Below are 22,624 nucleotides of genomic sequence, written 5' to 3'. Positions count from 1 at the left end.
AGGAGGGCTGCAGAAACTAATGAGATCCAGCCGGAAGTGCCGAAGGCACTGGATATTGTTGGGGTGCCGTGAGTCTTCAATGTTCTGGATTGGCAGACTGGGGTGGTGATCCCCATTTTTAAAAGGGGGACCAGACGGTGTGTTCCATCTACAGAGGGATCACACTCCTCGGACTCTCCGTGAAAGGCTGTGACAAAAAGGAAATTCCACCTAATATATCTGAGCCTTGGGCATAGGAGGAACACTGCGGATTCTGTCCTGGACGAGCTCTGCCCTTGCACAGATATTGAGGGGGCAGGGGAGTTTGCCACCCCTGTGTACATGTTTTGTGGAGAAGGCTTACGACCGTGTACCCCGGGGTATTTTGTGGGAGTTGCTGTGGGAATATGGGGTGCCAGGACTGCTGCTGCTTGCCATCCAATCTCTGTAATTGAGGAACGAGAGTTGTGTCCACGTTCTCGGTGTGAAGGTGAGCCCGTTCAAGGTGGGTGTCGGACTCTGTCAAGGGTGCGTCTTGTCTCCTCTCCTGTTCCTGATCTTCACGGACCGGATATCAAAGCGCAGCCAAGGATTGGTGTGTATCCAGTTTGGGGATCTGGATCCAGAAGAGACAGTTGAGGTGACTCGGGCATCTGGTGAGGATGCTCCCCGGGAGCCTCCTGCTGGAGGTGTATCACACACAATCCACTGGGATTATCTCTCCGAGCTGGCCTCGGAGCACCTGGGAATCCCCCGGGAGGAGCTGCAGACTGTTGTTGAGAAAGGCAAGTCTGGTCTACTAGGTTCAGCTTGTTACTTGTTACCTGCCACCCTCAGCAAGAGTAAGTGGTTAGAAAATAATGATGATGATGAGATACGTGTCACATGGGTTTCAAATGCAGGAAAACAGGGTTGTAGGGAACAATCATATAAATATTGAGGTTATTCAATTTAAATCATACCGGATGTGTAGAATCAATTTGAAGATTTGTAAGAGTGTATTTAGAGCTTGGATCTTAGAAAAATAATTTGAAAATCCTGAAAGAGCTTGAAAACTTCAAGTCCTGGAAAAAATCAGTTTCAGGACCAACAGTGAAACAAGAATGCAAGGGAAAATGAAGGGCGGAAGTTGGCTGGGACAAGAAACGATGTTTCCCTTGGGATTCTTTGAGAAACGGGTGGAAGAGGTCCTCAGATGAGTTCTGAGCAGCCACATTAGCAAGACAGGACAAATGAGCTCTCCTTATTTGCACTGTGTCTTATGTTATGATAACTTGAAACTGAATCTAAAATCAAAATGGTCATGCTGAACTGAACAGGACAAAGGTGCTCACAGGTTGTAGACAAAAATGGCAACACCAGTGTCAAGTCCACTAATGGGGCCTATCAACAGCCTGTACGGCATGTAAGCACCATGGCACAGAATCTGGCACCATCTGGAATTCTGCAGGAGGGATGTGGGACACTTCTTCCTTGAGAAAGTACTATACATCAGCTCACACCAGGTTGATTAGGGGGAACACCATGTCATTCCAGAAAAACCTATCAGTGCTCCAGTGAAAAGTGGAGAATCGCCTAATATAAACAGATATGTAACATGCCGAATAAAAGACTGAATTAAAACAGTGAACAGATGTTTTCACATAACTCGCACTAATTAGTAGGACATAATTATCCAGCGGATGACAGCTTGAGTTGAAGAATGGAGAAGCTTTGCAGCTCTGTACAATTAGCTCTTAATGATTTAACTGCCCCCCTGCCAGATTCTGATGCATTTTTCCTGCTCACTGAGAAGCCTGTGATCACTTCCATCAAGGATCATCCTCAGCTGTTTAGAATTATCACTACGAATTGAAGTCTGTCTTCCCGATTTTAATCTCTTTACTCTACAAACAGTTCATACAGTCTAAAAATTGAACATTTACAGCCACCACAGGAATAAAGTCTTGAGTCTATTTCCACACCTCAAAGTATCCATCCATTTTCTAACCATTCCTTCCAATTCAGGATTGTGGGAGAGCCAGAGCCTGTCCCAGCAAGCAATGGGCACACGGCCAGGTACATCCTGGATGGGATGCCAGTCCATCATGGGGCACATACACTCAGATGTGCACACACTTGCACAAGGGCCAATTTTCCCCAGAAGCCAATTAATCTACCAGTTTGTTTTTGTACTGTGGGAGGAAACTCAAGTGAACATGGAGAGAACATACAATCTCCACACAGATGGTACCCCAGGAATTGAACCCAGGGCTCCAGTGCTGCGAGGCAGCAATACTAACCATTCTGCCATTGTGCTGCCCACCTCAATTCATATATAGGACAATTACATTAGGCACAAATAGAGTCAGTTTAAAGTTTTAGTTTGAGCAAAATACTGAAGTACTGTATGTCCACAGTAAACTTCAACTATAGTCAAATACTGCAAATACCCTATACTGTAGAAATGATGACCTTCCCTTGTCCTGGAGAGCCCTAATCCTTCATTTCCAGGCTGAAGGTCATGTTAATCTTGGCCAATGAAATCAATGGTTTCAGTTAATCAGCTAAGAGACAGGTTGTAAAGAAGTCCAAAGACACTGTAGACCTCTAGGACCAGCAACAAGTAAGATGCCCTGCAGCATCAATAAGACATGCCAATGAACAATTCAGACACGTTGCGTTAAAAGCCGATTGCTTTTTATTGTAACAAAAATGCAGGAAAAGAAGCAAACCTACCTACCTGTGATTGTATAGTAATTCATAATAGCTATACATACAGTATGATTGTATAACACTTTTGTGCTTTTTTTAGCTGTCGTCTCTGTGCTTTGGCATACCTAATCTTACTGAACCCATCACAATTTATTTCACTCTGTAATTAAATTAAAAATGTCAAATTTTACTTCATCATTTACATAAACTATTTCTATTTATTAGTCCACTACAACAAGACATCAAATCTGTACGCTGTAAGGTTTGATTTCTAGGTATCCATGAAACTCTAATGTGTCTACTTAACAATTAATTTTAATAGAGTAATATGTTTTAAATTAAAATATTTTTTGCAATGTGTGACAGTTTAAATTAAGGATAGTTTCTCATTTTATGCGATAGAGAAGATACACTTTGTTCTTAGTTAAAAGTAAGCAATGGTTGTTTTACAAATGCATTTTGATAGCCACTTTTGTATATATTGTAGTCACTGGTACAGATGCCTCCTAAAGAATTATTTTGACATGAACTGAAAATAACACTTAAATTACTTACAAAATTTTAAAACAACTTGATTTTTTCCTGATGTCCCAGGTTTAAAGTGGGCATTTAGAGAAAGCTACAGAAATTTCCGTACTATATACTTCATACATTATATAACACATGTACACATTTTATATATATAACAAATATGTGCTTCCCCATTACGTATATGGGTTCATATATATATATATATGTTTTTACGTGTAAAACAGGACTCATACAGTACATGACAACATACTGACTGATCATCTAATAATATACCTTTACTCATTATATCTGATTTGGTTCTTGAAAAGATAATTGCACTGCTTGTCCACATGTTGACATGCTTGACTGATGTCCCCATGTGATGTGAACAGTCTAAAATTCAAAGGACTTCTTGACCAGTAATACAGGCCTATAAATATTTTGGCCTAGATATGGCTGTTCAGATCCTTGGCCATAAAGCTAGGACTATAGCTGAAGTATTAAAACCATTATGGTGCTTTCTTCGCAAGCTAGAGTTTCACAGCTTTCACATGACCTGAAGTGGGAATGCATCCATGTGTTGTAGCAAATAAGATCCCAGTGGTGCATAAAAAATACTCAGATTCTGCACAGGCAGAAGTTTAAAAGGAATGAGATCCTTTAAAAATTTCTTCAGCAGAGTGGGTGACTTTGAATGGATTTCTGAAGGGATATTGTAGTATGTTTCAAATCCAGTGGATACATCACCACACCACATCAAAACACTATATAGGTTCCCCTCTTATAGTGCATCTCGCTTGTGCTACACGGTCCCTGCTTTAAGTGGGACTATATTCCTTGCTGAACTCCCCATTGGAGGGAAAGACTGTGGCACTACTGCGTTGTGTGGTCATTTGAGAGAATTATAACTGCTATGAAGACGTCTTCATTTTTATACTCTTATGTTCAAATGTAAGTAACTGAAGAGGGACAAAGGAAGGTCAGTTGTGCAATATTTCACACCAGAGCAAGTGCAACTATCTCTTCAATCCTAAGCATTACATGACTGTTTTTTTTTGTCTTTAAACTGGACAAGCTGTTCCCAAAGAGGCAGTGTGCTTGGTTGTCCTCTGGGCCAGGGAGGTGGTGACCTGGGCAGGGGAGCTGAGAGCCAGAGGTTAGCAGGCACAGTTCTGGGGCAGCTGGGGAGGGTTGTCGGTCAGCCTGGTGTTCTTGGCTCCAGTGACCATCGCAGGGTCGGTGTCCACGCTCTCGGACATCTTCACACAGATGATGTCCACCAGGCGCTCAAACACCTGTCTGACATTGATGTTCTCCTTGGCACTGGCTTCAAAGTACTCAAAGCCTACGTTAAAAAAAACAAGCAAAACAGAGGATTTTTGCTTTTCTTTTGCAAAATGCTGTTGGAAAAAACACAAATTGGTTTAATAACGCAATAGAGGGATATCAGAAAAACTGAAGCTGTATACTGTATGTAGCTGTATTTGAATGTAGTCTAAAGTTGTCAGTATAACACCTTCATAAATGCCACCTACCCACTGGGAAATAACATTCAGAAAAATTGACAATTTATCCTAAAGATGCAACAGGCACTCAACTTTTTATGACCCCAATCAAACTATAATTAGCTCTGATTATTTCAAAAGCTGGAGCTGTTTTGTTGTTTTGAACAACAGTCAAAAACGTCAGGAACATTGCTTACTACTACATTACAATGCGAGTATATGTTTACCATATTTTCATTGTCCCGTCAATCAGATGGAGCTCAGCAGACACGCTTATACTGGACAGCAATGTTACAGACTGGTCTGATGCCCTCACAGCCACCCCATCCACTGAACAATGAAGAAGCCGGAAAACCACGACGAGTTGCCAAAAACTGGACGAAGCCAGTCGGTTTCCTGTTTAAGTTTAAGGAGTTTCCATCCTATTTATTTCTCTGCTTCTCCTAACTCTTGTACTAGGAGGATCTGACAGCTCCCACAGGAGTTTACCTAGCTGTCTCATAGACCTACCCAGCTGGTCAGCCAGCTGCTTGCCCTTGTCTGCTGGCACCACTCGCTCATCATCCATGTCGCACTTGTTGCCCACCAGGATGACCTGGGCATTGTCCCATGAGTAGGTCTTGATCTGGGTTGCCCTAAGAAACACAGAAGAAACATACAATACATAGTAATGATGTTCAGTGGTTATGGAGGAGTACATCATTACTCTATACAGAAACTGCTAGGTCGCAAAGCACTATGGGATATCACAAAATTCGGAAACTAAGCTTTGTTTCTCCCCTGTGAATTAAACTGACTCCAGATGTATTGTGGAATACCGAACAGAACATTCCACTCAGCAGCTAAGGAAGCCTGTGACAGTCCCCGTTAAACCTTCAAAAGAACGCCAGTCTAGCCAGTTGTGCATCTCATCAGATCTCAGAAACTAAGAAAGGCTGAGCCTGGTCAGGACTGGATGGGAGACCTCGAAGAAAAACAAGAATGCTGCTATATAGTATGTTGTGTAGATTGCCTAGTAAGTGGTGCTCTTTTTTCTGGACTACGACTTCCAAAAGCAATATCACAATGTTTTGTAACAGGGGACACTACACATACATGTGAGGCATTAAATAAAGTCATTGTACCATGGTACACTCCTAAAATCACTAGTTTTAGCCAGTGTCCTAGCTAAATTCTACTTTGGTGTACTGAATTAAATCCCCCTGAATTAAGTTAGTGGAGCAATTTTCTCACTTCATTTTTTCTATTTCAACAGTGGATGAAAGGGCTCGCTTTCTATATGTAATAGGGTGAAAAGTGTTATATAGTATAATCCAATTAATTAATTAGAACTGAAATGTTATGCAGAGACAGTCCTAAAGAGTGAGAATTGTGCTTCAAATATAAAAGTGTTTAAAAAACGAGGATTGCCTGATATTTTAGTGAAAATGAACGCAACACTTGCTTTGTAGCCTGAAGTTTTTCATTGAACTTTTTTGGAGCAGCCCGATAATTATCTGAAATACTGCCTTGGACACTTGTGTTATACCTACCAGTCCTGCACGGCATTAAAGGACTCCTCATTGCAGATGTCATACATGAGGATAAAGCCCATAGCACCCCGGTAATAGGCTGTTGTTATGGTCCGGTACCGTTCCTGCCCTGCAGTGTCCTGAGGAAATCAAAAGGTGAGCATGAGTTAAAGACAGTAAAATTCCTTTGCCCCCGCCATGGAAGTATTGTACTGTAAATAAGACAGGAGTACGGGTTAAATCGTACAAGCTACAGAAAAACTGAAGCCCCACAGCTCGATCCTTGGCCTGGGGTTTTTGTAGCAATCCACACAAGGCTTGATGGGATCTCTTCTCTCCACTAAAAGGTTGTGAACCACTTTTAGTAACCAATCAGGTTACTAAAGTGAGAAAATATTATTTTAAAAGCAAAGCTTATGATGCACCCGCAAATCCCAGTGATTTGTTGTCACCTGAAGGAAACTAATTGCACATGACAGGGCTGGCTGCTGCAATCACCTCTTAACCTCAATCACACTGGAGCAGGCAGTTATAATCTCTTCCAATATCTCCTTCCTGACTTACTAAACACAGCAACACACCCCTTTTCTCTCAAGTGCTGCAGAAATGCTTTGCAAGGAGAGATTATCAGCCTACTGCTCCCTTTATCTTCATAATTCTGTTTTTTGGGGGAATCAGAGTGCGTCTTTGCCACAGTACAAAATAACTTAGTAGGGTTACACTGTAGCACTGGACTATCCAGCATATGTAGTTCAATAAAATTACAAGAACAAATAATATGTTTCAGTGTTGATCATGAAGAATGGTATAGAGGAATCTCTATGAAAAGTAACAACAAGTGGATTTAGGATCAAGAACAGAAGGTATAGCTTTATTCAAGGGGTTTCAGGAGCCTGAAACATATTGCCAGACAGGTAGCAGAATCAAGATTATAACCTGGGATCCTTCAAGAACACAGCTAAACAATATCAGATCAATTAACTACAAGAAACCAAATGAGCAAGTTGGATCTTAGAACCATCTCGTTTGCAACATTTTTATGTTCTAATCATCATCCTCATCACCATTCATATATTTGGATCCTGACATTTGTATTTAATCATATAAATTATGATGCACTTAAACCTTTGATAACCAACTTTATTAAGGAAAACTAGTGTTAACTTGAATTAATGGTTTCCTATCAGTTAGGGAAAATTTAAACTACATAAGAACAATTCCAACAGCACTGGAAACCATCTCTAGTCTATTTAGTAAGAAGACTCGATCAACTGGATCAACAGCAGCACTGAATAAAGTCCAACAGAACAAAAATATACAGAGAGAGAATCAACACTAATAGATAAATCACTAGCAAACCTAATGAGCGGTTTCTATACTAGACACATATCTGAAACCAGACAGAAATAGGTTCTGTAGTTTCTTTGCAGACTGCTGATAATTTTCTAAGCAAAGGCACACTGCATGTTCTTGAACCTTTGCTGAAAATGGTACATTTAGATATGGGCCAATTGTTACTGAGCAGGCTGGACACAAAAGTCTGTTTTTTTAACAAAGGAGTTTAAAAAATAAAAGGAATTGTTTCAAAACTTTTTTTAAGACCCACTACCCACTACCATTTTACATGGGACGTTAAATGTCATCACTGTTCAACGGCACATTCAAGCTACAGAAGGCAGATGACATCATTTAAAAGAAGTAAAGTAGCAGAATCCTTAGCCAGTGAAAATGTGGTGTGCTTACTCTGAGCAGCCACTTCAAATATCTCTGTTAACTGAAAAAACACGGTAACAATCATGTAATGCAGTTTAGGATGGATTTTCCCACAGTACTCCAGAATATAAAGATCCAGTGCAACAGAGACTCTGGTTCTCGGCATCACAGGTTAATGTTCCTCCTTCCAACACAGACACAATACACAATGAATTACAACCAGGCTCCAGTAATACACAGCCAATGAGCACTGATCTTTCCGATACTTATAGGGGTGTCAGATGTGAGAACAGCTTGGTCTTTCAGGCTTACTCTACATCATGAAGCAGTGTTTCACACCTGATCCTTGGGAAACATCAGTCAGTGCTTTCTGTCCTAGCCACTCCCTTTGCTTATTTTCCACACTGAACCTTGGGTCCCCATTTCATTGCTGAGTACCACCAAAACTGGAATACCTGGGTCAAGCCTTGTCTTGACATTCTCTTTGCAAAACTGATCAAGTGGAACAGGGGCTTATTGCCGAGATGCCAGCCTTGTGAGTATAAAGGCTCAATGTCTTCAACCACCCAAATCCTGGTGATATCCAGCAACACCCACCCTGAATGGATTCCTGCAACCTTACTTCAGATTTAATAAGATAAGTCAACAAAGATATTAGTGAGTAATTAATGAGTAATTGTGTATCTGGTGTATACAGGTACATAGTAAATGATTAACATACTGTATAAAGGTATGCTTCAGTTTTAACAATCCCTTTCTATCATCATTTTCCTCATCATATCTGAGGAAATAAAGTCAGGTAGTCTGAAAGAAGGACATTAGCATGCTAGCCTGTAACAGGACTTTGTTTTGGATTGTGCTCATGTGTTAAGATATTGCTTTGCTCAAAGAGGGCTTGGAAGCACAACTCCCTGGTAACTAGTTCAGAACCCCAAAACACAATACTCCGCTACCCTGTGCAACATCACGTGGCCTAGGAATATAAATAGAAGCACGAAGAGTGTCAGTATGTTTTTAACAGTTGTTAAAGTCCTTTAATTGAGGTTTCAGCTCACTAACAAAAAAAGCTTTTCTTTAAATTCGTAATAGTCAGTAATAAGCAAGATGTAGCACTTAAACCTACATTAAATCCGTATTGTCAGCCCTCCCAAGCAAAAGGCCAATCCAGATGTGTCTCTGTAGCAACATCTTGTGTTTCCCAATGGTTTAAGAATTCTTGTTTGATCAGGCCAATGTCAGCTAGTGCCCTAATGACGTTTTCTAGTCATTTTCTGTATTTTCACTGGGAGCAGCTCTCGTGTTTATAGCCAGGATCTATTGTACATATTGGCTGATGAAAGTTGGTCACGTTTTTTTAACATGACTATTTTTAGCCCTGATTTTTTCCTGCTCCAATCCAAAATGATCATGCTGCTTATTATTTACTGCACTTCACTCCAAGAGTGTGGATAATCATCGGCCCTTACTTCTTTATTCACAAAAAAAGATTCCTCCCCTAACAACAGTAGGCCTGCTTTCACTCCCTGAGGAAACACACTGGGATCGGCAGAAGGTGTTGCTGTCATGGCAACCACCTCCCTGCAAGTGCGTTAACAGCTCTAGGCCCCAACCATGATTACTGACTTGAAAACATGAAACACAGGGCTTCAGTATTTCCTGCAATAATCACAGACAGATCAGCTGACTGTGCACTAGCATCACTATTTCACTCTGAGTTTAGCAAATGTCTGTATCAATATAGATTGTTTAATGTTTTCACACAGAGCTATACCGTATTTATGAGAGCGACAAATTGCACTCCTTTCCATTTTTCTACTTATTCAGAATAAAATACTTAACCATTCATGTAGTTTAGCTCTACACTCACTTTTCTTGTCACTCTGTGTTGAAACAGTGAGCAGCATTTATAGGGAAAGATTAAAAACACTGCTAACAAATATAACTGACAGGAGGCAAAGGATTTACACTGGTGTAAGCAGGGCTGGCCCTAGCTTTTTGGGGGCCTTAGGCAACATTTTGGAAAAGGGCCCCTCCATATTCACTGCTAATAATATTAAGAACAATTAAATAAATGAATTATATAACTATAAAATATATTAACCAGCTTTGAAGAATACATAATAAGTTACAAACAAGAACAGGAAGCACAGATTTTACAAGGATAACTTGTATTTTAACTCTGAAAGTCATAAATAGGAATATTAATAACAATACATAAGAAGACCTCCGTTACTTCAAAATTATAGCAAATCATAACTTACAAATTACTGCATTGAAACCTTTGTAGAAAGGAATTGTAAAAATAAATATGTAATTAAGTAAGAAATAAGCTCAATTACAAGGGTGAGATCAATTAGGCTGAAGTGATGGGAAGCTTTTAGAAAAAAACGTTCAGGATTTTGGGAGGCAAAATCATCAATGACATCTTCACACGCCAGGTGCTGACCTACTGCGTGACTGATGCTCATGATGGCTGGTTGAGACGGTGCTCATGATGGCTGAGACGGTCATGTGCCACAGCTGACCTCAGGTGAGAGACTGCAACCTGAAGGTTGGGTTTACAAAACCACCTTTTAATGAAACACAGGAGAAACTGCAAGGAAAATCAATGCGTTTTAAAGCTGATTATGTATAACTGCTGAACAGTCATTTGTAGTGCACATTTTCTTTCATGCTTTTTTTGGCTGAGCAGCGCTGATTTTTAGCTGGGTGACCCAAGCGCCATGTGTACAGACGTGCTAACGTCTAGTAAAACACCTCCAGCAGGCAGTGTCTAGCCTGAAAACGTGGCTTATCTACCAGTTACATGGATCGGAATGACTCACAAGCCAATGAAATACAAATGTGTTATTACAATGACTTGATTTGGCACACCTCTGTTACAAGATTGCCTATCCGGTTCTTCGTTTCTGCGCTTCAGAAGCATTACGTTCTTGATCATGATTGGTCAGTTTTTGATCGGGGTGGGGCCCAAGGGAGTCACCTAGTTTGCCTTTGCCAGGAGCCGGCCCTGGGTGTAAGCAGCTATAAAGGGTCCCTCACTAACATAGCAACTACTGGAGCAAGCTCTTTACCCACCTGCTGAAATGGGCTGTAGCAACACTCCAGCAATAGGATTTGGTTATTGAACTCCTTTGGAAAATATGGAATAATGAAATGATCACCTTAAGCACAAAGCTAAAGGCACGTAAATCCTTATCTCTGTCAAGGCTCTTAAAGGGCAGACAAAGGAACTTAAATGGTCTTTTTGATGGTATCTTACCAATTGTACTCAAGTTAACAAGAGATATTATTCTGAAGACATTGAAGGAGAGATTAGAGAATGGGTAATGTAGTTGCCAACTGGAAATGTTGAGCGATTCTGACTTAGAGGCATTCAGTCAAAATCCCACAGATGGCAGCTTCACACTATTGGCTCCTCAGCCAAGCACAGACACCAAATGTCTGAACCTGCAGTTCCTCTTGAACGGAGCAGGACTACAATCACAACAACACCTCCTCGGTACAGTAAAATTAACCTGGCTCACGATGGTCTCACATAAAAAGGGTGAGAAAACTGGACCAAGCAATTCCAAACCAATAAGTCTGACTTCTAGTATACAGTATGTAAGGTAACGGAAACAACTATTAGAATTAAATCATAGGATCACCTGTACGGGACGAATCCACCATTTACCCATTTTCTATCTGTTTCATCCAATTCAGGGTTGCGTGGGAGCCAGATCCTATCCTGGCACGTACCGGGCAGTGGGATACACCCTGAAGAGGACGCTAGTCCACCACAGGGCACACACAGACACAAACACGGATACATACACACTTACACCTGGGCCATTTTTCCCAGAAGGCAATTAACCTACCAGTATGTCTTTGGACTATTGGCTTCTACAACATGACTGGGTAGTTTATTTCCCCACACTTCCACAACCCTTTAGTAAAAAATGCTTTTTGTATTTTAAAAGCTCCTCCATGTACTGTACAGTAGTTTCCCCTTGTGTCGTCTGATTTGTATTTCACTGTTCAGATCATTGTTTCATTAAAACTGTGATAAACGCTACAGAGACCAGAAGAAATATAAAACCCCTCACGCACGAGGGGTCTCGAGAATTTAGCTTCACTTGTAGGCAAGCTCCTTCCTTTCATAAAAGAGCACAGCTGGCAACGGAAGATGTCCAATCCAGTTACGGTAATTACAGTAGATCGGTTGGAGAAGGGTGTAAGTGTGAGAGAGCAATAGAAACTTATGAAGGTTACATGATAGTGAAACCATGATAGTTTACCAGTGGTTCCTGTTTCCGGGGTATCAATACATCACAAGTCTGATATATATTAAACAAATGGAAAAGAGGAATGACTAGGAGTAATGACCAAACCAGGGAGGAAGGGGTTAAAACATCAGGCTTGGTCCAACATTAGCTGACTGACCACTCTCCCAGTTCTAGTGAAAATTTGGTTTTATGCACATAGGTCCTCCAGGATTTTGCTATTCAATGAGAGGATCTGCTTCAGTATATTTAAACTGAAGGTAAAAAAAAACATTTTCATAGAGGCTAATGTGTGATTGTTCCACCTTCTATTATTTCTATCCGTTTTTGTAACTGCCTTGCATTTTATTTGGAGTTGTGCGTTTTCCACGTATTGTAAAGCTCTTTGAAGCGATAGATTTTACACATCCATTGTAAAATCACTTTATTGTGAAGAGTGCTATAACAGGTGGACTCACCCAGATCTGCAGCTTGACCCTCTTGTCATTGCGGTACACAGTCTTGACCTTGAAGTCGATGCCCACGGTGCTGACGAAAGAATTGCTGAAAGAGTCGTCGGCGTAGCGGAACAGGAAGCTGGTCTTGCCTACGCTGCTGTTGCCGATGATCAGCAGTTTGAACATGTAGTCAAAATTCTGGTCCGAAGAGTCTTTATGTCCGAAACGGGAGTCCACCTTGGCCATCTGAGTGAAAGGAAGTCAGAGCGACTCTTAGCAGTGGCTGTTATTGTCATGATCATGCATAATGATTCAGGGCTTGTGGAAGACACATTTATTCACAGGGAACACCATGATATCAAACCTCTGATACTGGAGTCTTTTACAGTCACTTAGAATAAACAGTGTAATACACTTAGGACCACATACAGTGAGTTGGGTCTTGGGCAGCAGCTTTGCGATGATTGCTTTAACCACTAAACAGCCTTGTTTCCCAGCTGATGCAATCATAGTATCGTAATATTAAGTGTAAATTACAATGGATTTATATCTGAATAGATTGTAAAGACCCATAATGCTTTTATTGTGTGTAAAAATGTGGCTTCAGAGCTCTTCTATTACTATTTCCACAGTACTCAGAAATGGGTATAGAAATCAGCAGATATCATTGTGACATCCACATTCTGTCCCAATTCTAACCACACAGTGGATGCACTGTCCTAAAACTAAGCTCTTTAAGGCAAAGTTTAATTCTGGTAAATTTGTTCTTGCAACATATCAAGTCTATATTTGTTAAAGTAGTAAAGATATATAAGGGCTCATTCAAAGCCTTATTTTAACCATTATTAATGAGTTTACTAATTTAAGTAGAATTCACCTGGTAGAAGAGGTATTTGTACATCTGTTTGCTAAACACATAGACTACTCAGAGCAGAACTGCGGGCACATGTTGTTTGTATGCCTTTTGTGACAGAGCTGCACATCATGAAGTGGGTAACTAAACTGTATGTAAAGAACTGATTACATGTCAAAGAATCATGACACTAGGAGATTTATAGGCCATCCGCTGCCAAGCAAGCAATAATCTTCCAACATTTATGGTCACACACCAGTCCATCAGCTTGGAACAATAGTACATAAACAAAAATACTGTGCAATCAGGCATTGAGCCATCTTTTACTTCAAGGACAATGTTGCAAAGAACAACATGGCTCTGTGGAAACCACTGTTTCTGAGTTTTTTTTAAGTAAAGCCGGTTATTTTATTACTTACTTATGCTTTTTCCTTAATTTGCATGACATCGTGAGAAAAATTGAACACACAAATATTTGATGAGTTTGGCCTGTAGGAAGGGCTGTTTCACTGTCTGTTTTTTTCAAAAATTGCTCCACAAAACTTAGCTTTTTGTATGTCCAGCGCAGAGATCTGCTTGAAATAGCATGCTGAATCATAGAGAAGACAAAAGTACAATGTGCTTTGGGTTTTTCTCAGTTACTGTCACTGCTCAGTGTTATTATTTTCCAGCTCAAGCAGAACAATGATCAGCTGAACTCCTGTTAAGTTACCATTCGTAAAAACAATAATCTTTTCACAACACCATTAGTGTAAATTAATAGCACTTGTAATGAGGTGGCTTTCAAAAGCTTTCACTCTGGAGAATTATTTGGTCCCATTTCAAAACTTAACTAAAAGTTCAAGGGCAGGGATCTCTCAAGAAACAGAACATTGATGCACATGATTTCACATTGGGTTTTTTTTTCCACTTTTGGAAAAGTATTGGACATATTCTGGCACTTACTTGCTGTTAAAAACTGAGGATTATTTTTTTGCGTGGCAAAAAAGCTTTGCAATTGACTCTATAAGCATGGATTTTAACAGAAGCCATCTCTTCCCCAGAAGAAATTATCCTGTTGCCTTGTTGGTGTGTTATGCATTAGCAGCTTGTCATCAGAGGTCTGAATAACCCAGTGAAACAACACTGATCACAGTCACCTCCAAAAAAGGACAGTGAATTTCAAAAGTAGACTTTGCTACGAAATTACAATTTAAGCCAGACCTTCTCCTATGAATGCAACCCACTAATTCTGCATTTAATGATGCAAATTCCTGCTTTATGCCAAATACAAATTTAACAAAGTGCTCCTGTGAATAGGTGTTTGTTATCACTATTAGGGATCTCCTACATATAAGGGTCTGTCATCTCTATTGTGATAGGACTATTCAGGTATTTCAGAAAGGATGTGCACAGGACTCCAAAATCCACATAATGAAAAGATACTCGGATGTATTTCTAAACATACTGTATGCATATTACAAACCTAGTGAGGGTATAATGAAACTGAGCAACTGGACACGGATGGAGAAAGGCTTGAGATTTTACTATGCCAGTGAAAATTAACAGAATTTACTTGACCAAAATTTGTCAATGTGTAAGGAGGAATGGAACTGAATTCTTCAAGGTATTAAGTGCAATAAACATCTAAAATAATTATTAATTTGACAAACATGAGTAACTTCAAATGTAACACACCCAGGGAGGGAGGCCTGTCTTCTGACATCAAACTGAAGCAGATATCTCATAAATGCAGTAGCTAGTATTACAGAATAATTTGCAAGCTTGTTACAGTGGGTAACAGTGTAACAGAGAGTAAAAAACAAGCACATTTTACCTTCTCTGCTGTTGCTACTGTACTTGCTATGTTATCCTGAAGAAACACTACTACAGTATGTAACTTAAACATGAATTGGAATATTATCTTAGGGTAGTGTTTCCCACTAGCAGTGTTTTCGTAGTATACAAATACATACGGTATCTTTGTAACATTTTGCACTGTATCATCATTGGAAAGGACAATCTAGATTTCTACAGTTGACACTTCCCATAATCCCATAATAGGAGACAGGAAAAGCTAGGAATGAAATAATTCATTGCTTGTTTGGTAGCTGGTAATGTATTGATCCAGGAATTTAATCCAGTCTTTTTCCCAAAGGAACCGACAGAGTCACATGTTTGGCCACCTGAATCCAGCCACCCAGATCTCTGTGGGTGATGAAGTGTCTTCTGGTGTACACCCCGAATGCTTTTATTTTCTGCTTCTGCCGCTAAGCCTTTGTTTTCATGTTGGTCTTTTCCAACAGCCTGTAGGGTTCCTCACATTTTTCCAAACCCCACCGAGACATAAAGGTTTGGAGTTGTAATTAAGACTAGTTTGTCAATTCAACCTTCAAAGGCTCAGGCAGCACAGAGACCAAAAGGCCCTGTGGCTCTCTGGAACCAGAAATGAAGGATTACTGTTGTTTCGGTTGACTCAAGACTGTCTCAATCCTTTTCAAAGGTTCCTCCAAGTAATGTGGTACCTCTTTGAGTCTTAAGTAAAAACATTCATAATTGTGTTTATTGGGGGGTTAAAAAACTTTGATTATGGAGTAGTTATTTAATATTCTGTACCATCTAGACAATACAGGCAAGTAAACGATCAGGGCACACAAATAACTACACATGCTAGGTCAAGGGTCCCCAATCCTGGTTCTGGAGCATCATGTGTCTGTAGGTTTTCTAGGTCTCTTAAAAGCATCAGTACCTGAAAATTTGGGAGGATTAAACTAGGGCACTTAAGCCAGTAAAGATCTTAATTAAGACTGTCAGGAGCTCAGATGGACTGAGAATCTGAAGACACTGACTCAACAGGACCAAGATTCCTGGAATACGTGATGCTTATGGTGCAAAGTCTTCCATCCTTGTCCTAAAGAGAGCCCAAGTCCACTAAATCCAATTGCTCAGGACAATTATTAAGTATTGAAGGATCTGTAAATCTGTTCAATTTAAGAAACCTTTAGAGCTAAAGGATACTCAGATTTTGATCTCAAAGGATCTCTATAATACTTCATTTAAGTACTACTCAAAGTCATGCAACACCCCTGTGGCAATGAGGCAGACTTACGATCTGATATACAGTAGTAATAATAACAATTGTCCCACTTTTACACAGAACATTGCATTGCTGCTTTCGACAAGCACAAAATGCACAACTTAGCAACATCTGAATGTAAACCTGTTTATGCAAAGTTGCCATAAACACGAACACTCTTCTGCACTCTGCCTGTTTTTCTGGTTTTGCTGTTCTTAATGCTTTTTTATGTGATGTATTGTCATGACAAATAAAAATAGTTCTCATTACCGCCATAAGGGAACAGATGGGAGGCTCATTAGTGCCGCTAATCAAATTGATACTGAACTGCCTATCCAAAACTGTCCGTCAATTTGACAAAAGATCTGCTTACTGGTGCCACTAATTTTAGGGCGGTTTAAGCATTAACGTGGAAAATTAGGAGGTTAGTAGAGTTTTCTGACAATTTAATTTAAATGTAGAGAAAGAGTTTAATGGAAATAGTACAGTATACTGTAAGTGTAGTGTCACATAGATTAAAATACTCAACATCTCTGCAAACACATGGATTGCTATGCCCAGCATGTGGATACGCAAGGAGAAAATATAGCTACAGTGTTATTCAAAAGAACTGGGACAGCAAAGTCAAAAATTATTTTTGCTTCACAGCCAAGCAATTTGGTTTTGCGATTATGAGATTAATTTAAATCATAAGTACCATATGGGTTTTATTTTTGAATAATTCCATGAATACATTTGATCAAATTACAACACAAATGTGTAGAACCCAGTGAGGACTCAAGAGACAATGGGACAGATTCACCTTAAATACATTTCACAGTGTAACAGCATTTTCTTGCCTACTGTATATCTATGAGGATGAAAACTGAAAATATGCGTCCCATTGAGCTCACCAAACTCTTCATATCATTACTTGAGATACTTTGCCAAGTCTTTGCTGCTGGCACTTTTGAGTTTTTTCCAGTTCTATGGGAGTTTTTCCTCCGGCATGTACAATGCATGCGCAACCGGATTTTAATCTGGAGATTGAACATTTACATGAACAAAATGAACATTTAGTTGTTCCTCTGCAGCCTATGGATGTTGAACCTCTTCATAATAATGGGAGACCCAGTTCCAGAGGCTGTTATGCCCACCTGGGCGGTAACACAACATTCACCATGCTTCACAAGGTGCTACTCTTTGGGACCTCTGCAGTTCCTTTCTTTCTCCACACCGTCACCTTCCTTTTCCTATGGCAAAGGTTTATCTGGGTCTCATCTGTCCACAAAACTTTGTTCCACAACTCGTCTGGGTCATCTTTGTACTTCCAAGCAATTTCTGACCTGTCTTCGGTTCTTGGTGTTAATGAAAGGAGCCTTTGTAATTCCGCTGTCTCAAGGTCTTAAAAATTGTCGATTGGCGGTTGGGATATCGTCACATCTGCACGCTGGAGGATTATGATGATGATAGCACTGACAATTGTTTTAGGGCTTGTTGTGGGAATGTTTTGGCCATAAACTGCAGATGTTTAGATTCCATAGTAGTTCGGGTTTTTAATTCCAGTTTGGTTGAGCTCAACCTGGCCTGTCTAAATTTCCCACTTAATTCACAGGTAAAGCCATATTTCACTCATCTAAATTGTACTGGGGCTGTACATTTGATTTAAAACTTGAATTCTCAAACTAAAGACTTCTAAGGGTGAGATAGGTTACAGTAAACAGAAAAAAATAATGAAAAATATTGATAGTATTAGACATGCAAACTCAATATTTGTTGGATATGCACCTTCCAGCATTTTACACTAGCTGGGTGCAAGATTTGCTCAAGATCTCAGGTTGCTTGGAAATCATGTATGGACAGCAGTTTTCAAATCTTTCCACAGGGTCCCAATCAAGTCAGAACTTTAACTGGGCCACATAAGAACACTCACTTTCTCATTCTTAAATGATTCCAGTGATCTGTATCTTTTCCCTCTTGAAAGATGAATTTTTAAATAGGTTTTAAGTCTGAAGCAGGATTTCAGTCAAATTTACTGATACTTTCCTCTCTCTATCATGCCAACAGTCCAGACAAGCTCCCTGTCCTTGCCGATGAGGAGCAGAACTATAATACAATGCTGTCACAAACCAGGTTTGATAGCTGCGATGATGCTGACTTGAGTGCTGTACTATGTAGGTTCTGTGTCAGATGCAATACATTGTGTTTAGAAAAAGTTCCAGTTTTGTCTCATCTGACCACAAAACATTTTGATTTTTGTTTGCAGTACCACTACACTCCTTTATTGCAAAACCCATGTAGGATATGAGAAGAGTTTCCATTCTACCATACTGTAGAGTGACAGATTGTGTTGATTGATGCTCATTTTCTCCCAAGTAACTGAACTCTGTAGCTCTTTCCAAGTTGCTGTTGGCCTGACAGTTGTCCCCTTAATCAGTTTCCTCCTCGTGCAGCTGCTCAGTAAGAAGGGACAGCCTGATCTAGGCAGTGTGTGGGTGGTGCGATACACATTTCACTTCTTAATGATCGACTTCACCGAGTTCAAAGTGATAGCCAGTGTTTTTTTTATCTTTCTTATGCCTTTATCCCCATTTGTGCTTTTCTCCAATTTTATTCTGAGCTGCTTTGAAAACTCCTTAGACCTCATGGTTCAATTTTTGCTTGAAATTCACTACCTGGCTGAAAGAACTTAACAGAAACAGGTGCATTTATTGCACAATCCTATGAACCACTATCTCACAAGGGGTCCTTAACTAATTGTGTGGCTTGTTCGTGTTAATTTTGAGCACCCTCAATTAATTTTGGCTTACCACATGAAAGTGTTTGTATACTTATGCAATTATGATTTTCCCATTTTTCTTTCATACTGTATTATCCATTTACTTCTTTCTTTCTTGTGTGGAGTATATTACAGCATGTGGATAGAACAAGTGATAAATGCTACCTCAAAGACTGCCAGCTTTAAAGCACCAAACTGTTTTGCCCTTTATGTTTAAGGATGTTTGAAAACTCAATGTAGTTTACATTAAGAAAACACCAGTAAGACATGGCTTGTGGGCTTCCACAACTGGACCTGTGAACCACTGCAATAGAGTAGGCTTCCACACAACTTGATGCCTTTAACCAGGGATGGGCACCTCATGTTCTCCCTAGGGTCTGAGGGTCTTCTTGGATTCACCTTTGATCTGTGTTTCTGAACTGAACTGAACAGTCATTTGACTGAAAGATACTCTACCTGTCCCAGCTCCAGGAGCTCAGCCCGCGAGGCCTGGGACTGCCCTTCCCTGTCTTTACTCATAGTCAGCCCTGGGCAAGTAAAAAGCGACCTGAGCAGGCTACGTGGCACACAAGCAATTCACAGTGAAGGGTGAATGCAAGAAGAAACCAGAGTTGGCAGCTCTGAATGTGACACTACACTAGTGATACTCACTCCTGGTCTGCAACCCTCCAGGCTTTATATGCAATGTATAATGCCAGTCAAAGAAGATAAACACAAGGAAACTGTGGTAAAGAGTTAAACTCAAGTCCACAATGGTTTCCGTCCAAGTCAGGAAGAGTCCAAAGAAGAATGATAACCAGTAGACACAACAGCAATCTTGGGCCTGATGTGAATATGAACATTATTTACCAGTAAGAAGAGACCACTGTGGAAGAGATGTAGTGATTCTTAACTCCATGTCATTCCTGTCCTGCTGCATAACGTCATTTCCAGGTCATTTTTGTGAGAATTTGTTGATTTATCTGGTTAAATGAAGGCTCACACATGATTGTTGTACAACTGTACAACACTCTACACTCGAAGCTTCACTGACTCTTTCAGCACCACTGCAAGGAATCCGGCTCACTCTTACATATCCAGGTGTCTTTCACCCTAGTCCAGGAGAACTTCCAATTTACTACGTCCCTTTAATCCAAAGATTTTATACAATAAAAAGATATTGATCAATCACACTGTATATTACTACAGACCGCATAACAACACACCCATATGGTTGGATTCTGATCAAAATAATGTCTTTACATTCCTAAAAGTGTGTTATGTACTCATACTTTAAAAGAAAAGAAATAAAAGGTAAATACCTTGTTATGATCTTTTTTTCTGTCTTGATCCTAGATTATTGAGAATTTAATGTCTGACAATTTGTTTACATTAGGGGGTCAATAAAGATGATAGACCATCGACTATCTATTTGATTTGTATGATCTATACACTAAACCCTGCGGAATATAGCCATTAATTATCAGGACCTCCAACAGTATTTATTACCTTCATCGGCGCGCAATGTTTTGTTGAATAAATAATGCAAGGAGGGATTAAGAAGGCAAGGCGACTGTGATACAGCCCAGTCACCCTCCGCCCCCCGACAAGCAACAGCAATATGAACACCGCATTGATTTTGTTTTTCTATGAATCAGTATGACCATCAACACCTCCGAACCCGTTCTCCTGGGATTCGGGTCGTAATTTGATTCATTCGGGTTGTATGCGAGAGCAGACTCGCTCGAAGATGTGCTATTACTACTCAATGCACATGAAAATGAAACACCGTTTCCTTTGCTTAGCAACTGAGGGCTGTAGAGGGAAAAAAAGCAAAGCTTACCATGAAATAATCTGGAAATCTCGAAAATAGCCGACAACATAATCAGTACACCTTCTCAGGTACAGTCTTTGGCAGACGTATTAAAGGTAAAGGTGTATTATGAGTAGGAGTGTCTTCATATTTATTAATTCTAACGAAGGGCTGTTTTGCGCTCTTATTCTGAAATAGTCAAATGTCAACTGAAAAAAAAAACACTGCGGGAGCTCCAGGGTTTAAAAATGCAAAAGCTTTAGTCATCTGTGCAAATCAGCCATAATAAGACATTTTGCCTTGAAGTTACCACTAGCAAACATGCAAAATACTCTGTTAAAATGAAATGCAATTCATTGTCGTTGGCCAAAAGCAAAAAAAAAACATTAATAAAAGCAAAATGAATGGCAGACAAATCAAACACAAAAAGGACGATTCTCACCTTTAATTTTCCTTTGTAGTTTTTCCCAAAACCCGAATGCAAAGCTCAAGTGATCGAAGAGACGCACGCAACGAGCTGACAGAATTTCAGACGAGTTAACTAGACGAACTGAGCGATCTCGTGCAAAAAGATTTATCTTCGTTTTATTTTCTCACGTGTAATAATATTATCTGTGGTCCAAACGTCGTTTCGCGACCTCCCCGACTGAAATGATGAACGCTGTCTTTCTTATTTTGCCAGGGGAAGATGTAATTCGCACAACCTGCTCCTACCTCGGCTGTAGTCTCTGCAGAAGCTGCTGAAATTTAAGGTGGAGCAACGAAGAGGCTTTCTAAAAGCGTTCACCTCCCCCTTAAACACGTACACGTAAGCAGAGAACACTGCACCGTACAAGACCCAGGACTGTATTACAAGGCCTACATATGACATGTATACTGTACATCTAATCATAAACGATCTACTGTACGGTCATCTATTCAAATACTCTCCCCTATATCACCATTATTGATTTGTTGATCTAGTGGGTAAATGTACAAGTTATGTGTATAGGCCACAAGGGTATTTGTGATCATTGCTGTCCAATATAACTCAATAAAATGTAGGGCAGGGGTTGGAATCAGGCTACACTTAAAACACTTATGAGTGTGATTTGTTTGACTTGGTCATACATCCACCGTGAACACCATCCTTCACCGATTCTGCCACACCTCAGTGTGATACAAAATCAAAAGCATTCATTTACAGTATGCCCATCGACCTGACCCATAGCCTTCTAGTGAGGACAAGCAGGCATATTAGTCGTTCATGAAGAGAATGAAAATCTGAGTGTATAAGAGAGATGCATTTAAGACATGTCAGAAACGTTTGTGGTTCTAAATTAGCAAGCAGGTGCTTTATAAGGGTAAGTCTTGCTGGCTTGCTGCTGGGGGGAGGGGTTAATGAGGTTTGATTCACACCACCTGCATCAGCTGATTAAGACTTTATCTATGAGAAGATCCAGGAGGAAACAGCACGATGATTCAAGTTCATCCATAACCCATTTTTGCAATGACAACTGAAAGAATGTGGCTACCTTTGGACAGTCAGATATTCTTCTAAATAAACCTACAG

General features: G+C 40.0%; 1 protein-coding gene across 1 annotated transcript; it reads right to left on the bottom strand.

Moving 5' to 3' along the window:
* Positions 1-2,641: 2,641 nt before the first annotated feature.
* Positions 2,642-21,826, bottom strand: rab3b (RAB3B, member RAS oncogene family). The gene is made up of 5 exons (XM_006635052.3): positions 21,515-21,826; positions 12,636-12,860; positions 6,221-6,339; positions 5,199-5,323; positions 2,642-4,528 (listed from the first exon to the last, which is right to left on the bottom strand). Exons 2-5 carry the CDS (start codon positions 12,858-12,860, stop codon positions 4,341-4,343), a joined length of 657 nt encoding a protein of 218 aa, XP_006635115.1. The 5' UTR covers positions 21,515-21,826; the 3' UTR covers positions 2,642-4,340.
* Between the last annotated feature and the right edge of the window lie 798 nt (positions 21,827-22,624).

The sequence above is a fragment of the Lepisosteus oculatus genome, chromosome 9 (assembly GCF_040954835.1).
Source record: "Lepisosteus oculatus isolate fLepOcu1 chromosome 9, fLepOcu1.hap2, whole genome shotgun sequence".
In the NCBI taxonomy this organism is placed as follows: Eukaryota; Metazoa; Chordata; class Actinopteri; order Semionotiformes; family Lepisosteidae; genus Lepisosteus; species Lepisosteus oculatus.
This window is presented reverse-complemented; position numbering and strand designations above follow the sequence as displayed.